The 25,836-nt window shown below is 41.6% G+C and overlaps 1 protein-coding gene across 1 annotated transcript; it reads right to left on the bottom strand.

The window, feature by feature from the left end:
- Window positions 1-5,093: 5,093 nt before the first annotated feature.
- On the bottom strand, window positions 5,094-8,100 carry LOC129836462 (forkhead box protein G1-like). Its single transcript, XM_055902667.1, has one exon. The coding sequence runs from the start codon at window positions 7,952-7,954 to the stop codon at window positions 6,896-6,898; it is 1,059 nt and encodes a 352-aa protein (XP_055758642.1). The 5' UTR covers window positions 7,955-8,100; the 3' UTR covers window positions 5,094-6,895.
- Between the last annotated feature and the right edge of the window lie 17,736 nt (window positions 8,101-25,836).

Genomic DNA, 25,836 nt, shown 5'->3' with positions numbered 1-25,836 from the left:
GGTTCTCGTCCCGTGTATTTATTAGAGGTTTAACCTCCCTCTGTTGTTTGGGTTACATCCCTGTGTTTTTGTATACATGTTTGTTTTGGGCTTTGTCCACGTGCCTTTTCATGGCATGTTGTATTTTTGAGTGGAGTATTAAAACCCTCTATTAGGTATTCCTGCGCCTGTCTCCAATCATTTATACAACGTAACATATATACCCAAATGATTACACCAAATGAGTGGGGATTCAGGCATAATATTGTGCAACCACACATAATGCATATAAACTAATGCATATAAACTAATGCTGTTGAAATGTTGCACGATTAAAATAATATCCAATGTTTTCATTGGGTTATGTTAAGTTTTGAAAGTATATGCTATATTCATGGTATCAACATTAATCCCATATTGTTCCTCATGTTTGACTTTAATAATACACCCTAACTTCCATGGGTCTTAACAAGCACATTCAAAATAATTGGACATGAATTGGACATGAACTTCACATGAGTTCATAAAGAAGAACTCGGTGTCAGCAAGTTCATGTATCAACATATTTATTTTTTGTTTTTGTTTTAATTCAGGTATGCCCATCCATGACAAAGATGCTAGATGGAGTCAATGTGTATTTATTTTGGAATGTAATGATGGATATCTGATGTGTCGGTTGCCTCCAATTTTAGAGCAATACAAATAGTCTCACAGATTTGTCCTGTAAATCTGTGTCTGTCAAGAGAAGACATAATGTCTAAAGGATGAAATGGAAGAATAACAATTTTATATTTGTTCTTGATTTTTACAAGTATTTTTGAGTGCATGTGTTCTCAGGGATGGCACCAGCACCCCCTGAAATATGATTGGCCACACTTGTTGCCCACCCATTCTCATTGGGTTATAGTGCTGTCAATCTGACTCAGATAGGAGAGGAAAAAAATATTTCCGCAATAGAGACAAATAAGAAACGTAACTTTTTCTTTCTACAAATTTGAGCGGTTGGACCAATTCGCTATTATGACCACATTCCTGAAAGGTAAGACTCAGGAACACGAATGTGTTCAAAACACACACTCTTAACGGGCCATTTAGCAGGCCACCACCATTATACATTAGATATGAAAATACAGTTTGAATGCCAATAGAACAAATAATCAACATTTGAGTTGCAAAAGTATGTTTTGAAAACGTTATATTGCATGTATTATGCACGTCAGTCCTATTCCATTTCCATTTCCAAAACGTTGTTCAAAGTAGCCTTAAAGTCCTACTCACCTGATTTATTTACAAAAGTCACATCTGTGGTCCAGGTATCCTCATGACATGGCACAAGTGGGGATTTAGGCCTTTGCTCCTCTTTTGTTCCTCAAAAGAGGAGCAAAAGAGGGGGGGGGGGGGGGGGGGGGCGACGACTGGTGACCAAACTGGTAACCGAAGCACCAGTTCCAATCCATGCTCCAATGCTGTTTAGCAAACTCCAGGCATTTACATTTGTTGGATGACCTGAAAATTGAGCTCTTTGGCCACGCACACCAGTGGTGGGTTTGGTGTCGAAATGAGAATGCATCAGTAGAAGAAAAAAAAACATACCTGCTGTATAATATGGTGGTATATCTTTAATGTTATGGGGCTATTTTGTTTCCACTGGTCCTGGGGTCTTTCTTAGGGTCAAGGGCATGAACTTTACCCAATAACCTGGTTGCCTCTGCCAGGAGTCTAAAACATGGCCAGAAGTGGGTCTTCCAGGAAGACAATAACCCCAAGCACACATCAAAATCCACAAAGAAATGGTTAGTTGGCCACAAACGTAACATTTTGCAATGGCCATCTCAGTCTCCAGACTTGAAAACCATTGAAAACCTGTGGTTTGAATTGAATAGGGCAGTCCATAAGCACAGACAAAGGATATTAAGGATCTGGAAGGATTATGTATCTAGGAATGGTCTAATATCCCTCCCATTGTGTTTTCCAACTCTCAGTGCTGTCATCCTTGCAAGGTGAAGTATTGAAAACGGGGGTGTCAATCATTTTGACCCCTACCTTTTTGAGAAAAAAAGAAAGTCTCTTTCTCTGAGCAATTATATTAGTATAAAATAATATATTTTCCCAATTTTTTAGAGCATACAATATAGCTTAGTATTTTAATTATTTATTTTATTCAGTAATTTTTGCCCATCTTTATCACCCTCTGTTCTGTTGTATTGGATTGACCCAACCCTGTAGTATTTAATTTAGGCCAAAAAGTGAATTTGTTTGCCATGTTGTCTTGCAATATTACTTAACAGCCTTGTTGCAAACAGAAAGCAAGATTTGGAGAGGATGTTTAAACACAGGCATCTTTCTTTTCACTTTGTATTAAAGTGTTTTGGTGGCAGCATCATGTTATTTTATTTAACCTTTATTTAACTAGGCAAGTCAGTTAAGAAAAAATCTTATTTACAATGACAGCCTGGGAACAGTAGATTAACTGCCTTGTTCAGGGGCAGAACGACAGATTTTTACCTTGTCAGCTCGGGGATTCGTCCCTATTGGTTATGGGTATGCCTTCTGCTCTTAGGGGTAATGGATAGCCATGGTTGGGACCTAGTAGCCTATAGGCAATTTGACTTATTTTGAATATCGTGGCTATAGGCTTACTTCTGATGTCATTATTAGATATAACATGCATCTTGTTATGAAACTATTTCATATTAACAGCCTCAAGTTATCACTGTAGCCATGGTTTATTATTTCTTATAATAGTCAATTAAATGAATGTACTCTTAACTTGATCTATACCTGCTTGTTGGGTTTAGGCTAGTTGTTTTCTTCTTTAACGCCACTGTAGCACCCAGTTTAAACTATATCAAATTAATATCGGAGGAATTATTTCAACTAATCCATAATAACAATGTATCTAAAGTGTTTTATGTGAAAATGTTTGACCGTTCTCGAGATGATAGATTCTTGAAATAGTTCAATTCTGATATCATTAGCCTATGCTCTAGTAGAAATGCATTGTTGAGGATCGTGACCAAAGTAACCTTATACAACAACAATGCTAGATGTCCAATGTGCTAGCCTATATGACCAACAAACATAAGGATGATCACCCCAAGATAGATAGGTCTACTCCCGCACACGGAGTAATATTGCACGCGTTGTAAAACTTAAACAATACTTAAATCAATTTGGTGCACTAATGCTATCCATGTCATGTGGAAACATATGTGTATTGATAAGGTTTAAGTGAATACATCCTCAAAATAAGTAGCATAGTAATACTTCGACTTTTTATATTCACCAGTTCACACATGTTCCTGTAGCCATGTTCAGACAGCTCACACCGCCAGCAGCATTGTTTGACGCCAGAACAATTCATGCCTCTCTTGGTCCAACTTGTTTATGTTTTGAAAAGTGCCAACGCCATGGCTATACAATAATCCTGAACACAGGGAGAATAGTATTGTTGCTACCCCTTTTCTACAGCATATAAAACTTGGGGCATATAGGCTACCCTTTGTGAGATGTGGTGCGGTTCTCTTCACATCAAAGTTCATTCTGATGTGTATTTATTTATTTTCTATTATGGTTTCACTTTCTCTACGTTTTTGTCTCAAACCACCTTTCTAAACATTAGATTAAAATGAGCCCCCATAACAACTCGGGCCAACTAGCAAACTTTTGCCTCAACTGAGGCATCTTCTCCCACATAGCTTCTGGCTACTCATGAAGTAGCTTTTACGATTGGGCCTATTATTTTGTGTTTATATTTTTGGGACGTACCAATTCAATTAATGATTCAACGGAAATATTCGGTTTGAATGGTGTATGAAAGGTAGGCCTATATGCAGCCCTATAACTCAAATAATTTGTATCTACAGATATTAAGCCAACACTTCCTGACTACTTTTTGAGTTCATTAGTACACTTTATTTAGTACCCTATATGTTAATTGTTTTTGTGCAAGCCTTGGGTTAGTTACAGACCTATATGGTCCTTAAACATGACATTAATCGTAACTCTTAAATCATCCCCTTACCCCAAACCCTGTAGATAGGGTGGAATCGTTGTAGTATAGCCTACATATAATATGTAAAATGTAATTTTATGAATAAGTAATATTATGAATAAGTCGCTTCTGTCCAAATGGTTTTATAACAAAGTAGGCATATAGTTCTACACTAGACATATTGTGAGAGCTTCAATTCATTTAGGTAATTTCAATACATTGGGCATGGGTGGCATGCCTGTGTATTTTAGGTGGAATTGGGCTTAACCATTTTGTAACCTACCATTTTGTACTGACAAAACACAATCAATGCATGTTTATTATGTTTAATATATATCTGCCTATTAATAGGCATATATATTAAATACATTGTAGCCTATTGCTTTGAAATGAAGAATGGTAGTATACGCCGCATCTCAGAAACATGAAAACTGTAGGTCACCCCACGGAATAGTTGTTTATGAACAGGCTGGAACAGGAAAAGCGAACATCGATCGTTTCACTGCAGTTGTATCAAATACCATGCGTATCGAAAACTCACCACACATTTCAGTTGTATCAAATACCATGCGTATCGAAAACTCACCACACATTTCAGTTGAATTTACAAATGTTTTGACTATTTGATGACACCATTTATATATATTTTTTATCCACAGAAATATAAATTATTGACAAAGTAGCCTAATTTCACCCAGAACAAATGACCCTATCCTGCCTATTTCAATCATTTTTAATTAATGAATTACTTGGGCTGATGGTCTTGACAGAAAAAACGTTAGACTGTGGTTTGCATTGAAAGGGGAGTTGTTGTTTCAGAAACATAACCTATCATCTATATTTATATTTTCCCTTCACCTTGTGAGATTCAACAGAAGAGTATGGGATGAGATGCTTTTAGGGTGAAGACTTTAAGCCCAATTTTATGTGAATTTGCTATCCTTTTCCAGCCATAAAATGTGCATATTTGTTTCCGTTGATAAAACAAATATTTTGGTATGCTGGCTACATAGGCTGCATCTTTTTCCTCTGACTATAGCGTGTCTGAATGTATAACCCGTACATTAGGTTTGTGTTGTTCTTCCATTCATGCTACACATAGCAAACCTATAGCAAAGTGTAATGTCTTATACTTTAATCAAGTTTATTTTTGTCAAAACATACAGCAACAAAAACAGACAATACTCATACATTAGGTAGGCCTATTCTAACAACAAAAAGTGCAAAACTTTGAAAGAACATTTACAAAAAAATCGTCAACATCCAAAATACAATGTTGTGAAATAAATAAACCTGTATATAGTCTTTCCAACAAAGGAAAGAAATCTGTAAAATGTTAGGCCAAAATGTGTGTGAATCAGCCCATTACTCTCCTGAATATTATACTATTTTGCTTGTAAATAGGCCTATTGGATAATGGAATCTTAATTAACAGGTTATTACAAAAACAATACAGAATGTTATTTATTTGGATCAGTGTTTGCCAAACTGTGGTTCTGTAGGCCTAACCCCAGTGTTATGCAAACCAGATTCCAGAAGTAGCAGTGATGAAGGATGTTGTTCTATTTATTTGAATAGGCCTAGACTATATCAAACCATTATTCTGCGAATGTGAGGTTGGATATAGCCTATTACTGAAAGCGTAAGGCAATTTACAGCTCAGAGTATAGTCTTAATTTACAGGATATATTTACTTTTTACTTTAAAAAAAAACTAAACTAAAAATTTTGTCATTTAGCAGACGCTCTTATCCAAAGCGATTTACAAGAGCAAGATGGGTTAAGTTATTATGCTCAGGGGCACATCGACAGATTTTTCACCTAGTCGACTCGGAGATTGGAACCAGCATCCTTTCGTTTACTGGCCTAACGCTCCGCTAGGCTACCTGCCTCCCCACACATGGGCATATTACATTTTTGTAATTTTGTCAGGGTTATACATAGGAAGCTGGTAGGCCTTATCGTATTGTGTATAATTGTAAGGTGTAGACGTGACTAAGAAAAAAATAGGAACCACTGTTTTAGATGATAAATGCTATATTGGTGTGGATATTATACGTCTGTTTGCCAAATGTGTGTTTGATGTAATAGGACTAAATGATCAGACGCTTAACTTGCAGACCTGAATAGGCAGTAGCCTATAACACCTTTATCAAACATGGCAAGGGTCAAGACAACCGGAACTGGTTTTAACGAGAAACTGAAACCTCAAGTGCGTTATATGAAAGACGTAGGTAGTCCTCATACGAGGAGGAGGCCTGCACTGTCATGCACTGTTGTGTTCTACAAGTGCTTATTACGGCCCCATCAAAAAAACAGATGACAAAATATCATTAATTTAAGAGTACACACAAAACTCTACTTCTCTCTAAAATGTGTAGCATACATTACAGATAGGCCTACAGCAGTAGCCTACATTGGAGTCTCTGGACAGAGAACCTGAGAAGATATGACTTTTGTAGGCTTTTATTTTCTCCCGCGGGTCTTAACCCTGATCTGTATGACGTTTCCCCCCAAAACGATTTCTAAATTAATTTTCATATAAATAATGAATAAAGCTGTATGTTTTTTATTCAATATGCCTACTGATGAATACACTGACAATAAAATGTAAATACATTGTACAATAAATACAAAACATAAATAAATTATTCAAATAATGAAAATCTGTACGATATAAATAGCCCGAAATAAAGTTACCTTTGGCAAGTCTATAGTTACATTTTACAACCCACAGGTAACAAAGTGTGTCCTTCAACGCAAAATAATAAATCGTTGCACTTCAGGATACATAGGCTACTATGGCCATATTTGTTTTGAGGAATTATTGTTTCTGACCTAATTTGTGATCACTGTTTGTTTACCCTACAATTGCCATTTATATGGTGCTTTTATATGTCCTCCCCATGTTGTAGTTGTGCAGTCAGTTTAAGAAAGCATTTGGAGTGACCCTCTTTTGATGGGACAACACTCCTGGAAACCCGCTAGAAATTCCCGGTGAAAAAGACGGTATGGACGTTCTTAGAGAGTTCGAGATCAGTGTTTGTGGCGAGCTTGTCGGCACACCGTAGCCCTGCGCGCTCTGCTGGAGATGCGGCGGCGGGTGCTGGCTCCCTGAGACAAAGTAGCCACTCTGTCCAGATAGTAGCCCAGACGTGCTTACACCGTAACTGTTTGACAAACCCAGAGCACCGACAGATCCACCTAGATGGCGTGTAAGGTCCCCGTTACTCAGTTGGTCCACCCCGGGGAGTAGAGACCCATACGCGTGCCCTTGGTTCAGAAATCCTGCTGATGATCCATTGTAATGGGGATGGTGCAACGATAAAAACGGCGAGATTTGCCAATACAGAGGGTTGTTCGCCCTGTCGTTTATTCCCAAACTGAGAGGCGCAAAACGTAGTCCCCGTTTCATCGCCAGTTTACCCCTTGAGGTAGCAGAGCGTCTCCGAAGTTTTCCCGTAGTTCCACCAATAAACACATCGTCGCTCGAAGGGTCCAACATCCAGTAGTTCCCTTTGCCCGGGTCGTCGTAATGCCTTGGCACTTTCACAAAACACTTATTGAGGCTCAAGTTGTGGCGGATAGAGTTTTGCCAGCCTTGCTTGTGCTCCCGGTAATATGGAAAGTTCTTCATAATAAACTCATAGATACCGTTCAGAGTCAGTCTCTTCTCAGGACTCTGTCTGATAGCCATCATAATCAAGGCGTTGTAGCTGAATGGCGGTTTATCATATTTCCCATTTTTGCTAGGCTCTGTCGCCCGCTCGGTACCCTCGTCCTCCTCCTTCGGTTTCTCTGCGTCCAAAGGTGCAGATTCCATATCAGGATCCAGAGATTTTTCCGAATCAGAACCCGAAGAAACAGTGTTTTTTTCTGGGAGCACCGAGTCCTGTTTGTCACATTTTGAGGGAAGCAGCAGACTCTTGATACTAAATGAAGTAGATCGGTGCACCATCGGCGGCTCTTTCTGATCTCCCATGCCGGACACTGACAAAAATCTCGGGTTTTGTGTTTAAAAACGAAAAGGTCAGACGCGATCGGATCAGGACATTGCATGCATGAAGGAACTTGTAGGATAGAGAGGAGCCGGGGCTGGGATAGAGAAATTAGTCATTAAGAAGGTTGCGTCTTATCACTAGGCTACATCACCAAAGGGGAGGAGCCTGTAGATTGCTGATGTTTTAACTGTCAACAAATTTCTCTTCCCCATTCGATATTGTTGAAACAAAATAGACTTTCAGTGCACTATATTGATTTGTCAGGATGGCTCAGTTTCCATATCTGTTTACCATCACCTCATCTGTGTGTTTGTGTGTGCACACGAGCCATCGGTGCGTGCGTATGTGCCTGTTTCTGCCTATGTGCGGTGTGCGGGTAAAAGTGTTCATCGTCTGTCATAGCGAGTCCCCCCTCTCTGTTTAATAAGGACAATGATGGTTTGAATATGTTTCATGTTTACGTAAACAATGCATTTAAATGGGGGATTTGAGCATTGTGGGTGCGCTCCAATCATAGTATTGCGCTTGAGTACTGGACACGTCAGAGGCACATCAAAGAGCCTATTCAGGCTGAACGCCGCGACTTCAGCGCCTCTAGTGTAGCGTACTGTGATATGCCTGCTCTGAGAGCGCACTATTTGGGCAGCATGCATGGAGTGTTTTGTGACTAAAAATAATTGCCTACAAACAACATTTGGTGCTACTAACGAGCTGTGTATAGCCATACGAGTAACAACTTTGCGTAAGGCTATTATTATTTGCAACAGCCTATTTATTTTTCGAGCTCAGAAAAATGTTTGACTGTGCATAACGAAGCCGATAGCGCCTACAACCAGGGTTTATATTATAATTCGAGGGTTTTGTTAATGTTTACTTAGGCTACATTTTTCTGTACATGTTCACTCCCATTCAAGCCCTTGAATTGAAGGTAATAATATTGGCTGGTTTTAATATATTCAATGGTTCACCAGAGGTATTTTAAATTATGGAACGTTGAATTTGGGTAAAGTAACCCCTTTTACCATGTCAAGTGCTTTGAAACCGGATGTTGAAGCACCGTGTTAAAATGCAATATGAAACATCTGAACATCGATTTTTACACTTTTAGCAAGAATTACATTTATATTACCTCTGTATTTCCAATGTGTCCAACACATTCAAAAGGGATGCACCTCCACTAGTAGGCCTTTGGGGTAAGAATGAATAACAAAACAGGCCAGGGACAAGAGAGGTTGTCTGAAATGATTGTAAACAGGTTTGGGTGTTATGTCAAATAAAATAATAATTTACCTGTCTATGTTTAAGACGTTAAGATATCAATGACATTTTAGTTTTAATTTAAAAATGTACATTGTGGAGATTATATTTATTGAAACTATTATACTGATTTGTGAAATAAAATGTTCCTTTTGAGAAAAAACACTGTGGGGTAATCCTGTACATTTTGTGTCACTGAGGTAGGACTAAGGCTTGGTCTAAAGGACTGTAATCTAACAGAAATGCTGAAGGTAATAATAGGTACTACGTCTTCACTCCAGGTTGGTCATTGAGTTACTGTGCTTTTGCAACACTGCATACAAGAAGACTGTTTTATACATAGGGTACGTGTAATTCCGAGTTATGCACACTGATCTTTTAATCTGGTGTTTTATGTTTTCCCTTTTCTACAGAAGCAAAGAGCTCACCCATGTTTCCAGGTTAAATTGAATATTAATGATAGTCCCATTTTTACCTCTAGTATTGTGCTGCTTATTCACTCTATTAAATTGAGCAGGTCATTGGAGCTGGGAGATAGGTGATAGCCACTGAAGGCATGTGATGGAACATGTGGGCCTACCAAGTCTTTAATGGTCTACATAAGCAAACTAATGTGAAATGGCACGTTTCCACTCTGAGGCCTGGGGGGGAAATTGAAGCTATCCTCCCTGGGCCTGGGACTGGTGAATTTCCCCTGTATAGTGACACGGTAGAGTTGCTGCTTTCAAAACATTAAGATGTATAGTACATTATCTCCATTTAGCTATAATCACACTGGTATTAAATTGAGATAGGGCTATTGTAGAAATGGTGTATTGTATGACATTAACCTCTCAGTCAAGTCATTGCCATTGTTCTGTAGGGAAACAATATAGGGAAACACTATACGCCGTACATCAGTGTGTTACCGCAGACAGTCAGTTGACAAATGTTGGATAAAGTCAATAAATCATTGATGATTTGCCATACAAGTGTGTATTTGCTCTTAAATTAGATAATAGTATCTTTCCATTTCCCCCAACAGTCCATTCTTCCACAGCTGCACAGATTAAAGCAGTGTTGCCACAATATTAACTATGAACTATTTAAGAGCAGGTTTCAAGTGCAAGATTATAATGTTTTGGTGTCACTAAACATGAACTTGGCTGACACACCTCTCACCCACTTGAAACCATGTGTTCACAAGGTATGGAGCATGAGGACATTGGAATTAAGTCATATAAGAGTCCTTTTAGAGAGGTTTTATTTTCTTCAAGCTTAGTGTTTATAGTCAATTAGATGTTAGTTTTGAGTGCTATTTCATTTATTTTATCCAATTTCCCCTTTTCAAATCCTGGGACTTTTGCCCTTTTTGTGTGGAAAAAATGGGTGGTAACAGGGTTTTACAGGTCTTTTAGATTTGATTGTTTTGAGTGAGTAAAAAAACATTGCATTCTCTACCTTTTTGAAGTGGCGTCACAAATCTGTCAACCGTTAACCTTTTAAAGAGAATATGACAATGTCCTATCATAATGTCACAGTCAATACCTAGAAACAGATTCTGGCATTGTCTGTCATTAAAGTTCAAAGTTCAAACGCAGCTTTACTAGAGTACAAAGATGGTCTTGATGGACAATAAAGAAAAAGACCACTGTCAAAACATTAATCTGGCGCCTAAAACAGGACATCTGAGTGTCAGAGTGCCCCCTAGGGATTCTTCCAGGATCTCACATACACATACTGTTAAATACTCTTAAAGCCAAACCTTATTCAACCCCAAACAAAATCAGTCAGAATCGCCAGCAGCTTTGGGGTCATCTTAAGTTTACTGCTATTTATAGAGCAGCAGTAAGGAGCACCCTCCAGGGCTACGATGGTAACTCCCCCCACACAGCATCCTGGGACGCAGGGTGATTACTTCAGCTCCGTCAAGGGGTTGAAGATACACTGCAATGAACCAGGATGTTCCCACAGGTAAATTATAGCTACCGTACACAGACAGAACATCCTATTGTGGGCTTTCTGCTGTTCTAAATCTGGTCTGTGGTCACACATGCTCACATGAATGGGTTTTGAGTGTGTGTGCGCCCTCAGAATTCTCAGTCACACACACACACACACACACACACACACACACACACACACACAGAATATGTTGTGCGAATTTATATTGGTAATTAGATCATGTTGAAATTTGTCTCAGCAGTAATAAGGCTTAGTTGTTAGGTTCATTGTCTGGAACGCCTTCAATAGAACATGAGGCTAAATCTGCCATGTTAGGTCGGAAGCTATTGTTCAATCACTGCTGATGGAGGTTGATGTTAGGGATGCCACAGTATTGCTCTTCCTTAAAGTGGAACTGACAGCGTTTTAACTACTTTGCAGATATGAAGCAAACAGATAATCATAATATCAGTAAAAAATATAAAATTCCTAGTTTATGCTTCAAAACTTTATAAGCGGTTTTAAAAAATATGTTATATTTTACTCAAAATTCCATGACGTACAGTAAGGCATTGTTGGCAGAATAGATGGATGCAGTTCAATGCATGATTAATATAATTCACCAATACATTTTTTGGTAGTCCAAAAAATATTGATATCAGGTTGTAAATCACAGCTGGTCTGGTACATTGTTTGTTGCCTCCACCCATTTGGGATGCACTGTTTACGTTTCAATTACTCAATATTTTGAACAACAACGGACACCTGTAACTAAGGCTGAGAACGTCAATAAAATCAAACTAGCAAGGGCAATGATCACAAGTCAGTCATAACGGGGCTGATAGGCAAGCGCACATGTGTCAAAACAAGGCCCGCGGGCCGAATAAGACACACAGCGAGTATAAATGAGTCAACAGTTGAGTCATCTACTTTATGAAATTACAGCCTGATGCACTCGAATCGCTCACATCGGTGAATTTAACTTAAATTGCGCTGCCTTCGTGTGTCCCTTTTACAGCATGCAGTGGAAGGAAAGTGTACAGACACGTGCCACAGTCCTAGCCAGGCTACTAAAATGTTGCTGTCTGGCTTTGGTTTTTAAAGCTTGACAATTAACAATCAAAAAACAAAACCTGCAACAAAACACTATGCAAAGGATAAACATGTAGGCCTATTACAGCAACATTTGAGTAGTCTTTGCATAAGTATTCAGCTCCCTGAGTCAATACATGTTAGAAAAAACTTTGGCATCGAATACAGCTGTTAGTCTTCTTGGGTAAGTCTATAAGAGCTTTGCACACCTGGATTGTGCAATATTTGCCCATTATTCTTTTCAAAATTCTTCAAGCTCTGTCAAGATATTGGGGATCATGGCTAGACAGCCATTTTCAAGTCATGGCATAGATTTTCAAGCAGATTTACTTCCAAACTGTGACTTGACCACTCAGGAACATTCACTGTCGTCTTCGTAGGTTGTGTTGTAGGTTATTATCCTACTGAAAGATGAATTCCTCACCCAGTCTGGTGGAAAGCAGACTGAAACAGGTTTTCCTCTAGGATGTTGCATGTGCTTAGCTCCATCCTGTTTCTTTTTATATAAAATAAATCCCTATTCCTTGCCAATGTCATGATGCAGCCACCACCATGCTTGAAAATAAGGAGGCAGTTACTCAGTGATGTGTTGGATTTTCCCCAAACACAACTTCAAAATGTTTTTGTTGCTCCTGCTGCTCTGTGTCATTCCATTTCTCCATTTAGCCTCCAGTGGTGATCCATGGCACGAAGCCTCCAGTGATGATCCATGGCAAGAAGCCTCCAGTGATGATCCATGGCACGAAGCCTCCAGTGGTGATCCATGGCACGAAGCCTCCAGTGATGATCCATGGCAAGAAGCCTCCAGTGGTGATCCATGGCACGAAGCCTCCAGTGATGATCCATGGCAAGGAGCCTCCAGTGATGATCCATGGCAAGAAGCCTCCAGGGGTGAGACATGGCACGAAGCCTCCAACAGGGGTCTCCAGCCTGGAGCCTCCGGGCGACGGTCTCCAGCCCGGAGCCTCCAGTGACGGCCTCCAGCCCGGAGCCTCCAGAGACGGCCTCCAGAGTCGCCCTCCAGCCCGGAGCCTCCAGAGACGGCCTCCAGCCCGAGATGGCCTCCAGAGACGCCCTCCAGTCCGGAGCTCCCAACGAGGGTTCCCAGTCCGGGGCCCGCTACGAGGGTCCCCGCTCTAGAGGCGCCACCTAAGTGGGTCAAGCCAGAGGTGGAGCGGGGTCTACGTCCCGCACCAGAGCCGCTAACCGCGGTGAAATGCCCACCCAGACCCACCCCTATAGGTTCAGGTTTTGCGGCCGGAGTCCGCACTTTTGGGGGGGGGGGGGGGGGGGGGGGACTGTCACGCCCTGACCGTAGAGATCTTTTTATGTCTCTATTTTAGTTTGGTCAGGGTGTGATTTGGGTGTGCATTCTATGTTAATTTTCTATGTTTTGTATTTCTTTGTTCTTTGGCCGGGTGTGGTTCTCAGAGGCAGCTGTCTATCGTTGTCTCTGATTGAGAACCATACTTAGGTATCTTTTTCCCACATGGTTTTTGTGGGTAGTTGTTTTCTGTTTTGTGTCTGCACCAGACAGAACTGTTTCGTGTTGTTCTATTTTTTGGTTATTTTGTCTGTGTTCAGTTTTAATAAAGAAAGCATGAACACTTACTACACTGCGCTTTGGTCCACTCCCTCTTCTTCAGACGGCCGTGACACGAAGACTCACTGAAGTAGAAGTCTTCCTCCAGATCGAGGTGAGTGATTGCTGTTCTGATGTCCAAAAGCTTTTTCGGTTATAGGAAATGATGGAGGAAACGTTATGTACAATAAAAGTTAAGATCAGCGCAAAATCCCCCCACAAAACAGCAGAATTAGTCAGGAGCCTGTTAAACGGCTGCTATGCATCCCGGCGTCATCTTTCAGTTCATTATAAATGCTTATAAATGCTTTAAAAATTGTTACATGTAATACATGCTTATCAATTGTAATGCTTATAGCTGTTTATAAATGTTACAAATGATTAAATACTTCACTTATTAATTGTTAATCAATCATATCTGCTTGTTTATAAAAATGATTATAAAGTAGCACGTAACAATTTATTCACAAATGACCTCTTTCAACCCAATTGCAGCATGATTACATTGAAGTCCAACTGATCCAGTTGTGCCTATTCTGTTTGTTGATGGAAAGTTAGCTTAGATTCCCCTTGTCATATTGATTATGCAGACATGTAGCTGGGACTGGTGTGGCTGGGGAAGAGCCTCTGAAGCCAGCCGATGCAGCCTCGGGGGGTTATTGGAGCGGGCAGTTAGTCAATGCCAATGACTATGTACAAGTCTTCATTAAAGACCATATGTAGTGTATTACCTAAAAAAATGGCAATGATGATTCATGCAACTATGCCAACTATTAGGCCTATAGCTAATTTACATAATTACTGTAATGGATTTAATTGAATTCATGTATTGTTTATTTAACTAGGATAGTCCACACAGCAACAATCACAAGAGTCCTTGGATCCAGTTGACCTGTATCTCTCTCTACATTAGTCAAGGCAAACAAGACTGAGGATAAGACATGCATACTCCAACGCTGGACCATTTACATGAGTTATTCACTGAGTGCTTTAAAACAGAATCTCATATGATCCAGGCTAATCCACATAGACAGAGCCAAAGTTCAGAAGCATGATTGTCAGAACACTTCGGCAGCTACTGTGCATAGTAAATCCTGCTTTACTGTATGGTAGGGGTGTCAAACATATGGCCCACAGGCCGTATCTGTCCCGCGAAGGGGTCCAATCTGGGCAGCGTGTGGTTTTTATTTGAAAACAAATTGTGGGACGGGACAAACTCAATATACTTTAAAATGACTGAAACCAAAACTAAACTGTGTAGAAATGATAATGGACCTACATTCATACATTTTCTTGATTGTGTCCAGGAGGACAATTTTTTGTAAATTTTGGCGGCAATGAAATGTAATCAAATTTCAGTGCGGTCCTCCGGACCTCATCGAAGACCGAATGCGGCTCTCCGGGCAAAATTTGTTTGTAACTCCTGCTGTATGGGTTCAGAATAAATACAAACAATCCTCTAAATATAGAAATAATCCCTAGAATGTTTTGACTCAATGGAATACAGTTTATGGGTTATACTCTTTGGGGGCTTTTAAGATATCTTAGTGGAGAACGAGTTCAGCTTTATATCATTGCAGAGGATCAAAATATGGATAAAACATGGGTAGGAGACTCCCATGTATGAGTGTATTTGGACCAAAACTAGCATAGTTCAGATAGCCAGCTACAGTTGAAGTCAGACGTTTACATACACCTTAGCCAAATGCATTTAAACTCAGTTTTTCACAATTCCTGACATTTATACAGAGTAAAAATCCCCTGTGATCAGTTAGGATCACCACTTTATTTTAAGAATGTGTTTATGTCAGAATAATAGCAGAGAGAAGGATTTATTTCAGCTTTTATTTATTTCATCACATTCCCAGTGGGTCAGAAGTTTTCATACACTCAATTAGTATTTGGTAGCATTGCCTTTAAATTGCTTAACTTGGGTCAAACGTTTTGGGTAGCCTTCCACAAGCTTCCCAAAATAAGTTGGGTGAACTTTGGGCCATTCCTCCTGACTGGTGTAACCGAGTCGGGTTTGTAGGCCTCCTTGCTCGCACACACACCTTTTCAGTTCTGCCCACAAATGTTCTATAGGATTGAGGTCAGGGCTTTGTGATGGCCACTCCAATCCTTGACTTTGTTGTCCTTAAGCCATTTTGCACAACTTTGGAAGTATGCTTGGGGTCATTGTCCACTTGGAAGACCCATTTGCAAACAAGCTTTAACTTCCTGACTGATGTCTTGAGATGATGCTTCAATACATCCACATAATTTTCCTTCGTAATGATGCCATCTATTTTGTGAAGTGCACCAGTCCCTCCTACAGCAAAGCACCCCCACAACATGATGCTGTCACCCCCGTGCTTAACGGTTGGGATGGTGTTCTTGGACCTGCAAGCTTTCCCCTTTTTCCTCCAAACATAACAATGGTCATTATGGCCAAAAAGTTATATTTTTGTTTCATCAGACCAGAGGACATTTCTCCAAAAAGTACAATCTTTGTCCCCATGTGCAGTTGCAAGCCGTAGTCTGGCTTTTTTATGGTGGATTTGGAGCAGTGGCTTCTTCCTTGCAGAGTGGCCTTTCAGGTTATGTTGATATAGGACTCGAATTACTGTGGATATAGATACCTTTGTACCTGTTTCCTCCAGCATCTTCACAAGGTCCTTTGCTGTTGTTCTGGGATTGATTTGCACTTTTCTCACCAAAGTACGTTCATCTCTAGGAGACAGAATACGCGCCCCCTTCCTGAGCGGTATGACAGCTGCGTGGTCCCATGGTGTTTATACTTGCATACTATTGTTTGTACTGATGAACGTGGTACCTTCAGGCATTTGGAAAGTGCTCCCAACGATGAACCAGACTTGTGGAGGTCTGCACTTTCTTTTCTGAGGTCTTGGCTGATTTCTTTTGATTTTCCCATAATGTTAAGCAAAGAGGCACTGAGTTTGAAAGTAGGCCTTGAAATACATTCTCAGGTACACCTCCAATTGACTCAAATTATGTCAATTAGCCTATCAGAAGCTTCTAAAGCCATGACATCATTTTCTGGAATTTTCCAAGCTGTTTAAAGGCACAGTCAACTTAGTGTATGTAAACTTCTGACCCACTGGAATTGTGATACAGTGAATTATAAGTGAAACAATCTGTAAACAAATCTGTAAACAATTGTTGGAAAAATGACTTGTGTCATGCACAAGGTAGATGTCCTAACCGACTTGCCAAAACTATAGTTTGTTAACAAGAAATTTGTGGAGTGGTTGAAAACGAGTTTTAATGACTCCAACCTAAGTGTATGTAAACTTCTGACTGCAACTGTAATTTAGCCAGGGAAAACTGGGGGAAACGAGCTTGGGCCTAGTGCGCATGTGCGCCCATGCACACTAAGCTAATTCAGGAGACAGATTGGCGTTTTTATGCCCTGATATTGTGGTGAAAAGTTTGATTAACAATTCGGAGACTGAAACTTATATTTAAGTAGAGCGAATCGATATGCATTCCTTAAATAGTAAAATAATAAAACAAAGCTTAAAATGTTGTTTGAGTGAACCCTTCATACAGAAAATGAATGGTGAAGTTGCTTCCGGACACGGTAGACTCCTCCTCCTCAACTCTATTCTGGCAGGGTAAATATGCGTCAGGTTACGTGTGACAATATACACTGCTCAAAAAAATAAACAGAACACTTAAACAACACAATGTAACTCCAAGTCAATCACACTTCTGTGAAATCAAACTGTCCACTTAGGAAGCAACACTGATTGACAATAAATTTCACATACTGTTGTGCAAATGGAATAGACAAAAGGTGGAAATTATAGGCAATTAGCAAGACACCCCCAAAAAAGGAGTGATTCTTCAGGTGGTGACCACAGACCACTTCTCAGTTCCTATGCTTCCTGGCTGAAGTTTTGGTCACTTTTGAATGCTGGCGGTGCTCTCACTCTAGTGGTAGCATGAGACGGAGTCTACAACCGACACAAGTGGCTCAGGTAGTGCAGTTCATCCAGGATGGCCCATCAATGTGAGCTGTGGCAAAAAGGTTTGCTGTGTCTGTCAGCGTAGTGTCCAGAGCATGGAGGCGCTACCAGGAGACAGGCCAGTACATCAGGAGACGTGGAGGAGGCCGTAGGAGGGCAACAACCCAGCAGCAGGACCGCTACCTCCGCCTTTGTGCAAGGAGGTGCACTGCCAGCGCCCTGCAAAATGACCTCCAGCAGGCCACAAATGTGCATTTGTCAGCATATGGTCTCACAAGGGGTCTGAGGATCTCATCTCGGTACCTAATGGCAGTCAGGCTACCTCTGGCGAGCACATGGAGGGCTGTGCGGCCCCACAAAGAAATGCCACCTCACACCATGACTGACCCATCGCCAAACCGGTCATGCTGGAGGATGTTGCAGGCAGCAGAACGTACTCCACGGCGTCTCCAGACTCTGTCACGTCTGTCTCATGTGCTCAGTGTGAACCTGCTTTCATCTGTGAAGAGTACAGGGCGCCAGTGGCGAATTTGCCCTTCTTGGTGTTCTCTGGCAAATGCCAAATGTCCTGCACGGTGTTGGGCTGTAAGCACAACCCCCACCTGTGGACGTCGGGCCCTCATACCACCCTCATGGAGTCTGTTTCTGACCGTTTGAGCAAACACATGCACATTTGTGGCCTGCTGGAGGTCATTAAGTGGACAGTTTGATTTCACAGAAGTGTGATTGAATTGGAGTTACATTGTGTTGTTTAAGTGTTCCCTTTATTTTTTTGAGCAGTGTACATTCATCCATCCATTGTGCTAGGAGCATGTTAAAATGTCGGATTTAGCGACCAAATTGAGGAATCTAATTCATAGGAGGAAATCCAAAAGAAAACAACTGAAACTGATGAAATGGCTGCAGAAGAAAAAATGACTCAAAAGATAAATTAAATGCAACTCATGCCACCGCAAAATAAAGTTGAAAGAAAGTGATTGCATGGACCACTATGAATGGTGGGTATTTTCTATGCTAGTCTATGCTAGGCCTCTCACTAAAACTAGGATGCATGTCAATGGATGCAGTTATGAAGCTTATGAAATATGTAACTGAAATCTCTGAACCCTCTTGCTCTCTCTCTTACTCGCTCTCTCTCTCTTTGTCTCTCTCTCTCTCTCTGGTCTTCCTAATTTTCTCTCTGTGAGTCACTGGGAAGATCGCAATTGTATACTCCTTGCTTCCTCTCTGCTCGTCTCCTTCTCAAAACCCATTGGAGGAGGTTAGAGGAGGAGACACTCTGGCTTTCTAGTCCAATGGGTTTTTAAAAGGAGAGAGGAGAGAGAACCCAAGTATGCAATTCAGATCTTCCCACTGTCCTTAAAGCCAGACTGTAGAATAGTCAACGTGGTTGGAAGATCAGTGGATGTTCAAAGCACCCACCTGAGGTTAACTCTTTTGAACAAACAAATAATGGGTTATAAGGACCTTCATTCATCATCAACTGAGGTAGTAGTAAGTGCATGTAGTCACATTTATAAATGAACTCATTAAAAATGTATAAATATAGCATTTCATGACCTATATAAATACATTTATAGATATGGATATAAATGTTGAGTCAAACTATTAATTAACCATTAATAAATACCTTATAAATGAGCTTACGAGTTGACAGTAAATCATCACTGGTTTATAAGTATGTCTGTAGTACATTAGTAATCATTTCCATATTGTGAACATGCTATGATCAAACACATTAGTGATCTTATAAATCATAACATATTTTTTCTTTATAAATGTATAATTTACTATTTAGAGACTTCTTATTGACATTTACAAATGTAGGAATAATAATTAATAAATGTTATATAAACTCTTTACAAACTCTATATAAATGGTTTATTAAGGGGCCTTAATATAAAGTTTTACTGTGTCCTTGGATCCAATTGACCTGTATCTCTCTCTACATTAGTCAAGGCAAACAAGACTGAGGATAAGACATGCATACTCCAACGCTGGACCATTTACATGAGTTATTCACTGAGTGCTTTAAAACAGAATCTCATATGATCCAGGCTAATCCACATAGACAGAGCCAAAGTTCAGAAGCATGATTGTCAGAGCACTTCGGCAGCTACTGTGCATAGTAAATCCTGCTTTACTGTATGGCAAGGGTGTCAAACGTACGGCCCATGAGGAGGTCCAATCTGGGCAGAGGGTGGTTTGAGGAAGGGGGGGAATGAACTCAATATACTTAAAAAATGAAAAGGAAATATAACCAACTTTCAGTGCGGCCCTCCGGACCTCGTTGAAGACCAAATGTGGCCCCAGGGGCAAAATGAGTTTGACACCCCTGCTGTATGGGTTTAGACTATCTGACAGTGAGGAAATACAAACAAATCCTCAAAACAGCCACGTAGGCCTCCCGGGTGCGGTCTAAGGTACTGCATCGCTGTGCTTGAGGCGTCACTACAGACCCGGGTTCAATCCTGGGCTGTGTCGCAGTCAGCCGCGACCGGGAGACCCATGAGCGTCATAAGGGTTTGGCTGGCCGGGATGTCCTTGTCCCATCGCGCTCTAGTGACTCCTGTGGCGGGCCGGACACACGCACGCTGGCACGGCTGCCAGTTGTACAACGTTTCCCCCGACACATTGGTTGCGGCTGGGTTAAGCGAGCGGTGCGGCTTGGCAGGGTTGTGTTTCGGAGGACGCATTGCTCTCGACCTTCGCCTCTCCTGAGTCCGTACAGGAGTTGCAGCGATGGGACAAGACTCTAACTAACAATTGGATATCACGAAATTGGGGAGAAAAAGGGGTTAAACGTTTTTAAAAAGCTTAGGCATGGGACGGCCTGGCTGGGCCTGGGCCCACGCACTGGGGAGCCAGGCCCACCCAATAAGAATGAGGAAATTGATTTTTTGTTTTTGTTTTATGCTCTGTACTTGTCAGTGTTCCAAACGGGACATTATTTGTCTTTTTACCTAAACATCCAAACACCATTAGATCAAATTCATAGCAAGCAGTGCACTGGAATGACATTCAGATGAACTGGAATGACTATCACTCTCATAGGATGGGTGGCCAAAAATAAGTAACTGAAAGCCACACCCCCAATATGCCACAAATATGACCGTCATTGTGCTTCTATGGCTATATGCACCATGGCACTGCCTATTTCATTTATTCATTTAGCAAACATGACAGCTCATAATCCAGTGCCTTTATCACAGTCAACACACCTTTATTTTAGCTTTAAAAATGCAACATTCTCTCACCCTCGTGGCAAAATGTGTAGAATAGCATGAGATTAGCTATAAAATGTAACATTTTCCTCTGCCCCATGGGAAAAATGTGTAGAATTGCAGGAAGTTACACTACATTACACCAGTTTAGCTTTATATCATTGCAGAGGACCAAAGATTAACAAGAACTTGGATAAGAAGACTTTCCCATGTATGAGTGTGTTTTAAAAACATCGTTGCATTTTACTGGTGCTCCAAACAAACAGTGTATGACATATTATTGCACAATTTATAATTCATCATGTGGTAACATAAATGTTCTCGGTTTGTGTCCAGTTGAGTTCTTTCAAGCAGAAAATGCAGTACAATGCAATCAGTATGATTTAAATCATAAAAGGCTTCAGAGAAACACCTGGGAGTATTGAGAGTTGTTAAATATAGATTATGGTTCTGAATAATATATGATCTGTACATTTGGTGCCCAGCTGGAAGTGGTTTTCTTATGGAACATTTAAACAAATGGAGTTACTAAGGAACCGCTTTGGTGTTTTTAGCCTACACAATCTACACACGATTCCCTCCAGCCCAAACCCAGCGACAGCAATATTTCATTGTGACCAACGTAGCATAATGTTCTAGTCTGAACAGTCAGTACCATGGAAAGACTGAACTGCTGCAGCCAGGTGTCTTTTGACAACTCTGTCGTTGGTCATGGATGTGTCCTAATTCTCTGCTCCCCCTTGGGTTTGTGTACACTAGCGCCTAGTGTTGCCATGTTCTTTACAAAGGTCAATTTTGCTGCTTTGGTTGGCCACACACCGCCTCCCTAACCAACCTCAACCCCAGCCTGAGCCCCACACTTATCGTCACACACGGCAGGGAACAGGCGCTGTGCAGGCCAGGGCCAACAGCCTATAATGTATTTAATGGAGCGCATTTGCTGCCCTTTTGTTACGTAAAATCTGTGATGTGCATGTGTGTGAGCGTCGGTGCGTCAGTGTGAATGTTTTCTTTGTTTGTGTGTGTATGTATGTATGCGTATGTTTGTGTGTGTGTGTGCACAAGGAGGGGGACGGACTATGGCCACGGGTGCATTCTGTTGGATGATATTTCTAAAAGGAGCCGACATGTTACACAGCAGACATGGCGTAGCTTTGCCTTTCAGCTCAGCTCTCTGCCCCCGTGCCTGACAAGGCCTCAGGGATCACCCCAGTCCACAGCACGGCGCAGAATAGCACTCGACATCTTTCACAGACACTGCAAAGAACACTGCGACCTAAAAACCCAGCTCACAGAAAACGCTGCATTCCAAACAGAAGAGTCATCCATGTGTGAACACAGTGAACACACTGGGAAATTAGATTATATCACCACTCTCCAATAATTGAGCAAGTTTGTAAAATAGTTCCCTGTCACCCTCCCAATGAGATGAAGGGGGGGGGGGGGTCTTATGGAACAGTAGAGTAAATATTTCCATAGGAGCAATCATCGTTGTTTCATCTGATGATCCTCAGCTGTCAGCTCTGCTGCTCTTCTCTGTCTTTCTGTCTGTGTGTGTTTGTGATGTCTGTGTCTATATGCCTGTGCATTGATGTGTGCGCCACTATGTGTGTGTATGTGTTTGTGCACAGGCTCCGTCTGTCCGAAATCACAGAGAGATGCAGTGTCAAAATTTGTGTGCAAGAGTAGAGGGCGTCAATTCACATACACAGCGTAGCATATGCTAACTTCATTTCCATAAGAATCCATAATGAACATTTTGTATTTGTTGTTCGCTATGTAGCCATTGTGAATTATTGTTGGGTGTGCCTTTTGACTCACCTTATATGTCCTACGGGAGCCACCATACCTGCCTGCGCTAAACAGTTGTTATGTTTGTTTATGAAGGTGAAGAGAGTTGTAGTTAGTACACCTGAGCAGTTTATAAAGAATTTAGCTAGTCTCATTCGCATACGTAACAGTATTCTCTCTTGAAATTGGAGGGCCTCGAATTTTCCAGCCGTGCCTGCCTTGGCTATAGATATCAACACCCGTAGGCTGAAGAATCCCAACTGTTGACCAATCACCAACGAAGGGACTTAGACTTCGGCTACCGACTTCGGCTACCGACTTCGGCTACCGACTTCGGCTACCGACTTCGGCTACCGACTTCGGCTACCGACTTCGGCTACCGACTTCGGCTACCGACTTCGGCTTGCCTCAAGAAAAATATGTCAAATGTTGTGTGCCCAACAAAACCCTTAACGAAATCCAAAATGAACAAAAACATCATAAAATGTCGTCATAATATATGCACAAACTTCCGAACAGTTTCAGCTGGGAAGCTTGCAGACACCTTAATTTCAGTGAGTCCAAACACTTTTCATTTGATTTGGTCTTTAAAGTGTGTGCCCCTTCTCGAGAAGGGTGCAATTGCAGCCACAATTCAGCATGTTCCTGCATTTTCAGGAACTCCTCTTTATACTTCTATTGTTCAATTTTTAAGCTAGGACTCTGGTCCATAGGCGGGAGCGGTCCTGTACCGTGGATGGCGGTAATGCGCCATAAAGTTGGATGCTAACTGCCGATAAACCCCACAGAAGAAATGAAGGGGGTGACAACAATAGCTAGCTAGCTAGAACAACGCTAACGGTAGACAGTGCCCTTCGCCCCCGCCTGTCCTTTGCCTGTTTTCCCACAGTTCTGTTAACGATGGCAAGGGCAGGTGTTTGGCAAAAGGGAGCAAAGGACACTGTGTGCTAGTTAGCTAGGACTCTGGTACACAGCAGATGGGATAGGTAGCTAGCTAGTACACTGATAGACAGTGTACTTCTTCCCTGCCTGTTAGACACTGTTTTCCTGCAGTTCTGTTAAAGACTGCGAGGGCAGGCATTAGCGAAGGACGTTGGGTGCTAGCTAGCTAGGACTCCAGTACAGAGCAGGCAGGATAGGTAGCGAGCTAACCATTGCTAGGAAACAAATCAAATCAAACTTTATTTGTCACATACGCTGAATACAACAGGTGTAGTAATACAATTACAGTGAAAGACTTACTTACAAGCCTTTAACCAACGATGCAGTTCAATAAAGTAAAGAAAATATTTAACAAACTAATGTAAAAAATAATAAAAAGTAACACAATAAAATAACATTAACGAGGCTAGATACAGGGGGTAGCAGTACCGGGTCAATATGCGGGGTTACAGGGGGGGGGGGTCAATGTAAATAGTCTGGGTGGCCATTTGATTAATTGATCAGCAGTGTTATGGCTTGGGGGTAGAAGCTGTTAAGGAGCCTTTTGGTCCTAGATTTGGCACTCCGGTACTGCTTGCCTTGTGGTTGCAGAGAGAACAGTCTATGACTGGAGTCTTTGACAATTGTTTGGGCTTTCCTCTGACACTGCCTGGTATATAGGTCCTGGATGGCAGGAAGCTTGGCCCCAGTGATGTATTGGGTGCACACACTACCCTCTGTAGCACCTTATGTTCAGATGCCAAGCAGTTGCCACACCAGGCGGTGATGCAACCGGTCAGGATGCTCTCAATGGTGCAGCTGTAGAACGTTTTGAAGATCTGGGGACCCATGACAAATCTTTTCAGTCTCCTGAGGGGGAAAATGTGTTGTTGTGCCCTCTTCACAACTGTCTTGGTGTGCTTGGACCATGATAGTTCGTTGGTGATGTGGACACCAAGGAACATGAAACTCTCGACCCGCTCCACTACAGCCACATCGATGTTAATGGTGGCCTGTTCGGCCTGCCTTTTCCTGCAGTTCACGATCAGCTCCTTTGTCTTGCTCACATTGAGGGAGAGGTTGTTGTCCTGGCACCACACTGCCAGTTTTCTGACCTCCTTCCTATAGGCTGTCTCATCGTTGTCAGTAATCAGGCCTACCACTGTTGTGTCGTCAGCAAACTTAATTCCTACTTCTGGCGCCGACCGAGATGGCCGCCTCGCTTCGCGTTCCTTGGAAAATATGCAGTATTTTGTTTTTTTATGTGTTATTTTATGTGTTATTCCTTACATTGGTACCCCAGGTAATCTTAGGTTTCATTACATACAGTCGGGAGGAACTACTGAATATAAGAGCAACGTCAACTCACCATCGTTCCAACCAGGAATTTGACTTTCCCGAAACGTATCCAGTGTTTTACCTTCCACCCAATACAATGGATCTGATCCCAGCCGGCGACCCTATGCGACGCCGTAAAAGGGGCAAACGTAGCGGTCTCCTGGTCAGGCTTCGGAGACGGGCAAATCGCGCTCCACTCCCTAGCATACTACTCGCCAATGTCCAGTCTCTTGACAATAAGGTTGATGAAATCCGAGCAAGGGTAACATTCCAGAGAGACATCAGAGATTGTAAAGTTCTCTGCTTCACGGAAACATGGCTAACTCAAGAGACGCTAATGGAGTCGGTGCAGCCAGCTGGTTTCTTCACGCATCGCGCCGACAGAAACATACATCTTTCTGGTAAGAAGAGGGGCGGGGGTGTATGCCTTATGATTAACGAGATGTGGTGTGATCATAACAACATACAGGAACTCAAGTCATTCTGTTCACCTGATCTAGAACTCCTCACAATCAAATGTTGACCGCATTATCTACCAAGGGAATTCTCTTCGATTATAATCACAGCCGTATATATTCCCCCCCAAGCAGACACATCGATGGCCCTGAACGAACTTTATCTGACTCTTTGTAAACTGGAAACCACACACCCTGAGGCTGGATTCATCGTACCTGGGGATTTTAACAAGGCTAATCTGAGAACAAAACTCCCTAAATTCTATCAGCATATCGATTGTGCTACCAGGGCTGGTAAAACCTTGGATC

This window comes from Salvelinus fontinalis, chromosome 37 (assembly GCF_029448725.1).
Source record: "Salvelinus fontinalis isolate EN_2023a chromosome 37, ASM2944872v1, whole genome shotgun sequence".
In the NCBI taxonomy this organism is placed as follows: domain Eukaryota; kingdom Metazoa; phylum Chordata; class Actinopteri; order Salmoniformes; family Salmonidae; genus Salvelinus; species Salvelinus fontinalis.
This window is presented reverse-complemented; position numbering and strand designations above follow the sequence as displayed.